This window comes from Pterocles gutturalis, unplaced genomic scaffold, assembly GCF_000699245.1.
Source record: "Pterocles gutturalis isolate BGI_N339 unplaced genomic scaffold, ASM69924v1 scaffold27419, whole genome shotgun sequence".
Classification (NCBI taxonomy): domain Eukaryota; kingdom Metazoa; phylum Chordata; class Aves; order Pterocliformes; family Pteroclidae; genus Pterocles; species Pterocles gutturalis.
In genome coordinates, this window is record NW_010134015.1 from 26,521 (window position 1) to 37,297 (window position 10,777).

At 46.0% G+C, this 10,777-nt stretch overlaps 1 protein-coding gene across 1 annotated transcript in view; it reads left to right on the plus strand.

The window, feature by feature from the left end:
• ELL (elongation factor RNA polymerase II) overlaps window positions 1-10,777 on the plus strand; it is a gene marked incomplete at its 5' end in the record, with an annotated part of 26,374 nt that overhangs the window by 2,512 nt on the left and 13,085 nt on the right. Inside the window, 4 exons of the mRNA XM_010081451.1 lie at window positions 3,088-3,209; window positions 3,521-3,684; window positions 6,587-6,840; window positions 9,817-9,941. Coding sequence (XP_010079753.1) covers window positions 3,088-3,209; window positions 3,521-3,684; window positions 6,587-6,840; window positions 9,817-9,941 — 665 coding nt within the window. The remainder of the gene's footprint in view (window positions 1-3,087; window positions 3,210-3,520; window positions 3,685-6,586; window positions 6,841-9,816; window positions 9,942-10,777) is intronic.

Genomic DNA, 10,777 nt, shown 5'->3' on the forward strand with positions numbered 1-10,777 from the left:
TAAAGCAGTGTCCAGCGATGCGAGATTTTACTAGTGTGACTTTTCTCCATAAATATCCCTTCCAAGAAGGAAAAACTTAAAGCACCTGATGATTGGGGGAAGCAGGACATAAAATAAGATTTTAAACCAAACTGCTGCTTCCTTAATTTAATTCTCTAGCAGCCTCCTGACCTGTTGAATCTCATTATTTGTGGGGCTTTCAAATTACTGCTTGTCTTTTTTTCTTTTTACCTGTTCCCAGTGTTGGTCTGATGAATGCTGTCAAGGATATCCTCAGCTTCTAATACACAGAAAACAACTTTCATGTTTCATGCTGTAATTAAACCCAGAAGGGAATTGGGCAGGAATAAGCCAGGGGGTCGGCAGGGCGGCAGCTCTGCTGCTGACGGGAGGATGTCGGTGGTTCTAACCCAAAATAAAACAACTCTTAGAGTGACAGGGGACAAAACCTCCTGAACCTGGTCTGGACCGAATCTCACGAGAGTTTTTATAAACCCTGGACTGGGAATGATCTCTGCCTTGGATTGCATTGCTTTCTGGCAGTGCTAGTTTTGTTCATTCCTTTTTCAGTGCAAAAATCAGGATTTCGATGGTAGCGGCTAGGTGGCAACGAGCAGAGTGTTGGAGATGCTCGAGCGGGATTCTCTGAATATTCCTGAAGAGCAGCATCTGCTCATTAATTTTTCATCATGAACTGGATTTTCTCGGATAGTTTAGTAAATTTTTATGGAGGATGGAGCATTTTCCTTGTTTCAACCTGCGTATCAGTGAGAATTTAGGAGGTTGAGCACCAAAGCGGAGCAGACGGTGCGGGTTGATGGAGCACATAGCATCACAAGAAAGGCTGAAGATGCTTCTGTTTCGGTCAAAGCAAATGCAGAATTGGGGATGAGGTTGGGTCAGATTTGCAGGTGTTTATTGATGGGGGGAGCAGGGAAAGAACTGAACTGGGGGAGGAAAAAACCTCCAGGTTTCTTAAATAGGAACAAAACGTCTGAACTTCACGCAAGTGGAAAATATGACGTTTTCCCCTGTTTCTTGGGATGAACTTGTGCTGGTATTAATAGAGGAAGGTGAAATTGCCATTCAGAATGAGCTGTACACAGATGAATATTACTTGAAAGAAAAAAAAAAAAGAGAAGTCACATCTGTAGTGAGCTATTTTTAAGTGTCTATGGTTGCTGGTGTAACAGTTGGCACCAAAATTAGGGCTCCCTCAAAGCAGTTACCATGCTGGTTTGGTGGCTTGAGAAACCTTCTGTTTCAGCTAAAAATAATTCCTAGATAACGGCCGGTTTGCATATGCTACACTTTTCAGTACTGGAACGAGCGACGTTAAACGCTGAAGGGACTCTCGCTTCTGTCTCGTTTTACGTCCTTTGAAGAAGCTGCAAAATCTCTACAAAAATGCCAGGATTGGGGCTCTGGGAGCAGCTGGTTTTTGCAGTGGTAAATCAGGAGCTAGAAGCGAGGTTTGGATTTTTTTCTTTTTAGTGTGGGAATATATAATTTGATTCCATGTCAGGTTTTATTTTACAAACCCATCGGGTGCAGCACAACTCTCCCCCAACAAAGGGCACTCGAAGCATTTTCCTCCTCGCCCCGTTCCCATCGAATTAGCGAGCGGATGAACGCTGCCAGCTGCAGCTGCAAAATACCCGCAATCAACTGTTTACATAACTTCGCCTTGGTGCATATTCTCAGCTCGCCTTGTAAAGCAGAAGAGAATTTTATTCGCTCGGGATGGGTGGGGGCAGAGGGTGCTGGGACAGATTAAGGGCTCAAGGCTGCGGCACACGTTTGGCAGGAGAGATAACGGGGCTCGGCGGCTGTGCCGGAGGGTCAGCGCTGCCCGTCGGCGCCTGCATCCCCACCGGACCTGCTCCAAGTATTTTTAGATCCAGATCCTGGGAGTGCGCAGGGGATGACTTGTCCTTCTGTATCGCCCCGTTCTGGGTTTCTTGGCTGGCCGTTTCCAAAGAAGGGGAGTCTGTTTCCAGGGCTGGCCGGAGGATCGCTGGTTTTTATGGAGAATAAATGGAAAATGCTGCACGGGCTCGGCTCGGGGCAGGTCACACCAGCGTTTCGTGCCGGTTCTGAGAACATCCCTGTGGTTTTAGCAAAGCGGCACAGATGTGCTGGGTTTCCAGGCTGCTGTAGACATCTGAGGTCAAAAGGAAACCACCTAGAAACCCTCCTGTCCCAGCAGTGATCTGTTCTGGAGCCCAGGCGTACGTGGATGCCGCAGGCTGGTTTGCTAGGTGTATATATTTTGTGCATATATGTGGCAATCTGGGTAAATATAAATCCGTGTGGTGGAGCGTAGCCTAAAATAGGCTGAAGCTGATGTTCCTTCTGTCTCGTTTTTCTGGAAGCCATCTTAATTATCAAATATTGATGCGATCGTAGAGCTCAGATGCTGAGATTTATGCTGGATCCTGAACGCAGAGGGGGAAGCAGTTTTCCTTTTCAAAAATGAATGGCTGGAGGGAGAAAAAACAATGCGGATGGCTGTGGAGTTGTGGAGTTAATGCTTGATTAAATATTTAATTTAGCAGCAGCGTCACACTCCACTGTGAGCCATGAAATCTCGTTATGGAATTATAATATCTTAAAAAACAATCCGTACGGTACCGAGTGACCTGGCTTGTGCTGTGTTTAGTCCTGGATCACTAATTCTAAAGAAACGAGCCTTCAAGTGCTTTATATTGAATATAAACAGTGGCAGCAAGTCTGTTTTGAGCCTGAATCGATAGAATTGGGTCAAATTCCTAGAACAGGATTGTTGTGGGCTCCACGCTGGAAGGCAGCGAGCTGCCAGCTCAGCCCGCTGGTCTGTGGCAGGCGTCGCTGCCTTTTTAGCTTGCTTTGCCTCTGTCTGCCAATGTCACTTTGTCTTTTCTGTACATAGTTTTGTTAACTTGAATCCTTGTAGCTTCTTGCTCATCGTAGCCTCCTCTGCAGTAATCCCTACGCTTTCCTCGTAGTGGGTTGCAAAATGGGTAAAAGCGTAGCGACTGCAGAAAAATGGAATTTTGTGTTAGCGTGGACTACCCAAGTGACCAATATTTTTCTCCTTCCAAACAGCACATTGCAATTCCAAGGCCTGATCGACCTACGGAAGTGCGGACTTTCACATTTTATCTTTCAAATATTGGCAAGGACAGCCCCCAAGGGAGTTTTGACTGTATCCAGCAGTATGTATCTAGGTGAGTGGTACAGCAGAAAAAAATCTAGCCCTTTTTTTTTTTTTTGTTTAATATGTCTTATCTTCTCTAGAACCTTTTCCCCTCCAAACCTGAACAAAATTTAATACATGCTCGTTGTTTTTAGAGTCATTCTAATCTGTTTGTGTGTGTATATTTGGTAAGGAGGCGTTCACAGAAGAATCTGTTTACCCCTCGGCTTCTTTCTGTCCCCTCCTATTGTTTGGATAATGCATCCTCAGTTACTCGCCGGTGACGGCGATGTGCCCGTTTGCAGCGTCAGGAGTATCTTTTCCGTTGCGTTTCTTTTGCAGCAATGGCAATATCCATTTGGATTGCCTTGGAAGCATACAGGATAAAATCACCGTGTGTGCTACTGATGATTCCTACCAGAAGGCAAGGCAAAGTATGGCACAGGCAGAGGAGGAGACTCGCAGCCGGAGCGCTATAGTCATTAAACCTGGGGGGAGATATGTAGGTAAGCAGCAATTTGATTTGGGAGGTGTCTTCACTAGCTTCTGAAGTCAAGCGCTGACGTTTGTTTGCTTGACCATGAAATGTCTTTAACGAGTTCCTGGTAGTTCCTGATTTATGAGGATGCTGCTCTTGTGTTGTGACTTCTTCATGGCTTCCATCTTCACCCCAGAACGTGTGCGGTGGTGGTTGCGTGGCCTCTGAGGGTTGTCTGGGTGCAGTCACATCACTCCCTGGCGTTATTTCGTATTTGTCAGCATGCTGCTGATCCATCCAAAGTGTCAGTGCTCCTGGTGAGGTCAGCTGAAAGGTCCCACCGCTGGTGTCACATCCCGTGTGTCTGCACGTGGGACCGTAACGTGCAACGTCGAGGATGCAGAGAGCTGAGCGCTGGTCGTCATAAAGAGACTAAAACAGCGCTGCTGCTGCAGCCTTCAACCAACCATCCGGTTGTGACAGTGAAAGGAGAATCTTAGGGGAGGAAATAAAACTGCAGCAAATATCCGTGGGCTCCAGAAGGAGCCTGCAGAGACCTAGCTTTGGGCTGGGGTCCCTGTTTAACTCAGTCTGATCACAAACCGAAGGCACAAATATTAAGCAGAGAGCAGGGTTTTATTTTCTTCGGAGCCAGCTGTTTTTTCTGCAGCCCCGTGTGATCTGTAGCCATCATCTCAGAGGATGTCTGTGATGAGAACGGTGAGTTGCAAAATGTAGAACTGACCCTGACTCATTGTTTGATCAGCCAAGTGCTCAAAGCTGAGAAATAAGATAGTAATCAGGAAGGAAATGCATTGATTTCCTGTAGACTAGAAGATTATTTTGTTTAGCTTGTATTTGAGAACATTACAGTAAGTGGATGAAGTTGTTAGGCTTGCGAGGGAGAAGATTCTCAAAACAAATTGCTTCCCGGAAAGACAGAGCAAAACTTTTGATTTAAAATTCCTCTTGCTGAAACGTTTACCGCTCTCAAATGGAGGGATGACCATGTCAGGAGCAGCGGAGCAGAGTGCACGCGGCATTTATAAGATGTCAGCGTTTAAGACAGAAGGAAAGCAGCGGTCCAAGAAGGATGAACCTGGGCAAGGACAGTCCTCTGGTGGGACACGCACGTATTCGGTGTGCCAGCACCATCAGCTGATTGAGTCGCGGGCTGGGCTGGAGGGAGAAGGCTGGCTCTCACATTTCCCTAAGAACACGGAGCTCAGCACTTCAGCCTCAGGGGAGTCGTTCCAGGCTGCTCCGATGTGGAAGAACTTATATGAAATGGTGAAATTGGAGAACAGAATAGATGTGCACTAACACTTGAACAAATCTATGTGTAAATAGGCAGCTGGTATGTCTGCAGGGGAGGTGGGTGCTCATATACACACTATGTGTGTGTGTTTCCATCAAATGCATGCACGTGTATAAATATTTTTAAAAGATTTCATGTTCTGGCTTAACTTGAGTTTTTTTCTTCTCCTATCATTGCACGTTTTGGCTCCAGCCTTAAGTGGAAATGTCCCAATGTGTTTTTGCTGTTCATGACCTGGCAAGAGTTAAGGGAGTTCTAGAAAACTGACCAACCTTCTCTTGTCCCCTTATTGAGATGAAGTCCAGTTGACCTCTGAATTTTGGGATGTTGAACATGTGAATTGTTGTTTTTCTCCCTCTCGTTTTCACTCAGCCCTGCTGACGATGGGTCGTACATACTTGCATCAGCGTGCTGCGTAATAAAAAGCCAGGAAACGGGGACTGGGTTATGCAATCTCGATTTCAGTAAAATAAACACTGCAGACAGTCCCCTGTATCTTCAGAGGACTTGGTTGAAAACATTGCTTCCTCGCAGTGTTTTATTGCCCTGCTGAAATAAACCTCCAAAATTCTTGCAGTAAATTCTGGCTGTTGTTTGTCCTAGTGAAGGTCACTTTCTTGAACTGAAGTGATTATTCATGGCATCTCCATGTTTTTAGACCTTGGAACCTCCCAAGTTTTCTTTTTTGATTTGCTGGTTTTGCCTTTGGTAGCAGGAACCTGGCTTTGTGACCTGTTTCTGTATCCAAAAGAGTCAAATTGTTTGATTTGTGCTTTAGGAAGTGATGTGGGGCTGGGTGAGGGTTCTAGCTAAAGCTGTTTTTCAGTAGGAATGGGAAAAATGAATTCTTGTATCGTGCTGTCAGAAACCAAGAACCACATTCGGGATGCAGTTCAGGAAGCTGCCTCTGAGGGCTGGAGATGAACTTTGGAGATAGCTTTGTGTTCTCACGTGTACGTCAACGTAATTGGAGGGTGAAGCAGTTGTAACTGCAGTGTAGAAGGGGTTATTCTCTCAAACAGGCAGCACACTAATGAATAGGCTGATGGCTCAGCTTAGACCCCATTCATGTGGCTGTGTTTGGCGGGGGGGAAGGGAGGTGGACCCAGCCCCATAAAGTTCCTATTGTTCTAAAAGCAGAAACATCTGCTGGAGGAGAGTTTTTGCTGAGATCAGCAGCAGGGAGCCGCTCGTTGACCAGTTCTGGTCTTTCCACTCCATATTTCGACTCTTCTACATAATAATGCAGAATTTTCTTCTCATAGGGAGGGGGGGAAAAAATGGTTAGATTAACCATGGGGGATACATGCACTTGGGATAAATGCAAAGCTGGCAAACAAAGAGAGCTTTATGTAAGCTTGTGGCCAGTAATACTCAGGTTTCCAGAGCTTGGTGTTGCTGTTTACTTGTTACAAGCTTGTCATGAATCATAAAACTCACAGGATGCTCGTTGCGGCGGCGTGTTGGAATGGATGGGGTGTGCTGGTTGTGTTTGTCCTCCGTTGTCACCTTCTGGCACTTCAGGTGGTGTAACGAACTCCATGTACGCGTTGAGAGACCACTGGCTTCGGCAAGGTGACTGCTGCAGTTCACTCTTCTCGTCTCATTTTAGGCAAAAAGGTTCAGGTGCGTAAACCTGCGCCAGGAGCTTCCGATGCTGTTCCCTCCAGGAAGCGCCCAACGCCAGTCAACCTTGCCAGTGCAATAAAGAGAGGCAATAGTGCGATTTCCCAGAGACCCTTCAAAGATAGGGTTGTGCACTTACTGGCACTAAAGCCTTATAAGAAACCTGAACTTATTCTCAGATTGCAGAAGGATGGACTTTCTCAGCAGGACAAGGATTTGCTGGACAACCTTCTGCAGCAGGTTTGTACTCTGATGGAGGCAACGGTTTAGGTAAAGGGAGAAATGTCTTCTGAGGTTGGGAGTAACTGCTCTGGTGGTCTGAACGTAACCTGTGTGTCTCAGAGCTGCAGGCGGGTGTTTTTCTAGAGCCTGTGTCCGACAGCAGTTCACAATTCATGTTGTTATTCTTCTGGAGGCAGCAGAAGCCTCTCATCTCTGCGCCTCGGTTCAGGTGTATGCAGCTGATGATTTTGGGTCACCAGCTCAGTCACTTAAGAGGAACACTTTGGGTTGGTCCTGGGGAGAATTATCAGAGGATCTACGAGCTGTTTGGTTTGTTGTAACCTATACACACATTCTATATATTTTTCATTAACGTGGATGTAAAGGAACACGATCTGTATGGATAATTGTAATGTTTCCTATCTGAAGGAAAAAATATCTCCCTCTCCACTGAGCTCTCCATCTTCTTAGCATTGTGCAGAGCCATGCCTTCCCTGCTTAGGTGTGAGCATCACGCAGCTTCTTGCTCAGCACATTATTTGTACGTCGAGTGTGAAAGCTGTCTCCAAGCTGAGTCAGTTCTTCACACTTTGAGTCATGTCAAAGGTGCCATTTTAGGAATTGCAGCAAATACCTTTATTGCTCTCACAGTGCAAAACACATCATGGATATTTATTTAAATGCTGCAGCTGCCCTCTGGTTTTTTTTCCTTTTTTTTTTTTTTTTTGACTCCTTTCCATGGCTGAAAAGAATGACACAGCGAGGCGTTAGTTTGCCTAGGGGCACAGGGCAGGTCATACTGAAAATGGAGTTACTGCTGGCACAACCTGCTCCTTCCCTACTTTTTAATCCTACAGCCCTACGTTTTCCAGCAGCGCTAGAATTCTTCTGCACACCCTTTCGAATGCTATAAATAGGTTTAAGACTAGAAACAGCATTTCTGATAATCACCTTTTATTGATGCTCTCGCAAACCCCCAGCAGGCAAATGGTGTGTTCGGCAGCGTCGGCGCTGCTGATTTGGCTGCAAACACATCGCTCGTAAGCTTCGTCTCCTTTCAGCGCTGCCAGGGCTCCCATCCACCAGCAGACACAGATAAGCTAAAAATTACAGCCTGTGTTAAAGCTACATGTCTAAATACGTCTAGGTGTGGGTTTCATTGTACTCTTGCAGCTCTCGTAGGACTCTGTGTTCCTGCTGGCCTTTTTGCCTCATTTTGCAAGGTTTCTATTTTTGGGACACCCCGGGGTGGAGCTTGCAGAGTCCCACAGCAGCAAAACAAGGAGGTAGCAGCTCTCAGCCTCTGTGCAGAGAAAATCCAAGTTGTTCTTTGGGCTACGAGCCTTGCCGAGCAGCGTGCCTCCCGCTGTAGAAAGAGACAGGAACCGGAGAGATTCCCAGAGTGTTTTTGAAAAGAGAACCTGGCCTTCCTTTTATCTCTTGGGCATGTTTACAGGGATATCGAAATGTAAAACACAGCTCAAATTCTGCTTGTGTTCTGGCTGGGGGTTTTGGAAAGCTGACAGAACTGAAAGGAAAAACAAAGTGTTTGTCGTGTAAACTGATAACTGCTTTCTATTTTTTGCTTATCAGCAGAGCTTTGCTGGGTTAGTTCTGCAGCTTTTTTTTTTTTGCTTTTAAATTCAGAGATTTCTAATATTAGGTTGCAGTCCCCCTAAAGCAAAAGCAGGAGAATTAACAGCATCTTCAGTTAATTCAAGACTTCCCACTCCTTCGCTTGCTCTTCTGAGACTTACTGCTGCCAGGATAATAGGAATTCATAAGCACGACCATCTCCTGAATGGAGAGCACTGATCCTAAACAGAGGCACAGTATCTCCGCTGGCTGGATAAAAGCATCTTCCAGTTCCAGGTGTAGTTGAGTCGTCAAACGGAGCAGCTGAAGCAGTGAGTCTGGGACGCGGGTGCTGGCTCTGCCGGTTGATCAGCCTGGCTGTGGGCACTGCGTGCGGCACCTGTGCCTCTGTTTCCCTTTTATAAAAGCAAATTGAAAGCTTTGCTCGCTTTCTAAACAGTCACCTAGGAAGGGTTCACCACGACGGGATCTGTCAAAGCTTGATTGGGGCTTTTTGGGCTGTGCTAACGTATTTTTCAGACGAGTAACCAGCAGCAAGAAGTTAAATTTTCAGTCAAGCAGCGGAAAGACTGATTAAAGTGGGATAACTCTAAACAAGTTGTTTCCATTCTAATGCAGCTCTGCTGGTTCCAGCTGTGTTTCCTGTCCATGTAGGCACCATGCGGAGTTTTGTGGGGACACCACACATGCTAGAATCGGATAAAATGTCACAAAGCTGCTCTTGCGAGCATACTGAGCTCCCTGCAGCACAGGAGTTAGGTGCGATGCTTTACGGTAAAACCCTGGGTTACGAGCTGGTAGTCACAGGTTTTGCTCCTGCCCTGAAGTAGTCCTCGGAAAAGTTCTCCTCCGTGAAATCCAGCAGATGATCCTAATGCACTGAGCTGCGCAGTGTAATCTGCGAGCTCCCTAACGCAGTGAATCTGCCAGGCATCCTTTTCGCTGCTCCTTCAGAATGCAGCTTGCTGTCGCCTCTTTTACTGGCTTGTTAGTGAGAAATGATCTTCTGGCCGTTGCTGGCTGAACTGTCGCTGCAGGAGTTCCTCTGCGGGCTAGTAACCGCATCGTTTTAGCTAGCGGAGAGTTCCTTTCCAGGTATTTCCTTAAACTGATGTTGGACCATTTCAGAGTATCCAAGCTGAATAACTTGTTTAGATATGACTTGTGTCCCAGTAAATTGAATATATTTTGGGAATTTATAAACTATTGCAGTGACAAGGCAAAAGGAAAGGCACAGTTTGATTAAATAATTAGGAAATCAAGTCTCTACTCGTTCTCTGGCACTAACTGCTGAGATTTCCCCTACATCTTAGATCCCTTTTGTTAGAACAAGTGAGAAAATTAAACCCCCAGCTTTTTTTTTTTTTTTTTTTTTTTTGCAAATTACTTTTGTTTCAGGTGGCGAATTTGAGTGCCAAGGACAGCACTTTCACACTGAAAGATTGTGTCTACAAAGAAGTGCAGAAGGACTGGCCTGGCTACTCGGAAGGAGACCAGCAGCTGCTGAAGAGGATACTCGTTCGGTAATTATTCCATCTTCTCTGTAATACCGTCTGGAGCTTGCAAATACTGGGCCAGGTCAGTGGCTGTAAATCAGGGTAACTGAAGGCGGTAGAACGATGGTAAGTTGAGCGTTTGACTTATTTTAACCTAAAGTAAATCTATTTATCATCCAGGCAGCTGCAGAAGTTGACTAAACTTGAATATCAAAGTGGATCCACTCTTCAGGTTGTCCTAGGTTGCCTTTAAACTGTTATACTAAAGGGTAGGGGAAAAACCTGGATGGGGAAGAAAGAGAGTTAAAATCCTGGGAGGTGAATGGATTAAGGTGAATGTGCCTGGCTCAGCTCTCCATTGAATCTCTCCTTTCCTTTTTCCATATCTCCCTGTACACGGCTTCCTGTGCCGACTGCCGTGTTTGCCGAAGGCGAGGAGAGACGTCCCCGTGCAGCCAAGTCCCTTCTCTTGCTCAGCCGCTTCCGTGCGTGTCCCTGTTCCTCTGGAGCTGTTTGCTTTGGATATTTTTCTGCTTCATTTCTCTGGTGTTATTTGGATGTTTTGCTGTGTTTTTCCTGAGTTTTTCTATTAGTATCACAGTCACTCTGCAAGATTAAGATTTCAGTAAAGGATGCACTGAAGAAGGTTCTGCAGAGATCAGTCCCCTAAAACACGTGCTGGGTGTCCTGCTGTCCCCCCAGGGAGATCCCCACTGCCCACGGGATACCTGAAAACAACCCTTCGCAGCGCCAGCTGAGGTGACCCACACTTTGTCTCATGGGTTGCTGAAGATTTATTTTTTTTTTTTCCCTCTACAGATATTTTTCCTTAGGTGAAGCCTCCAAGCTGGGAATCTCTTGGC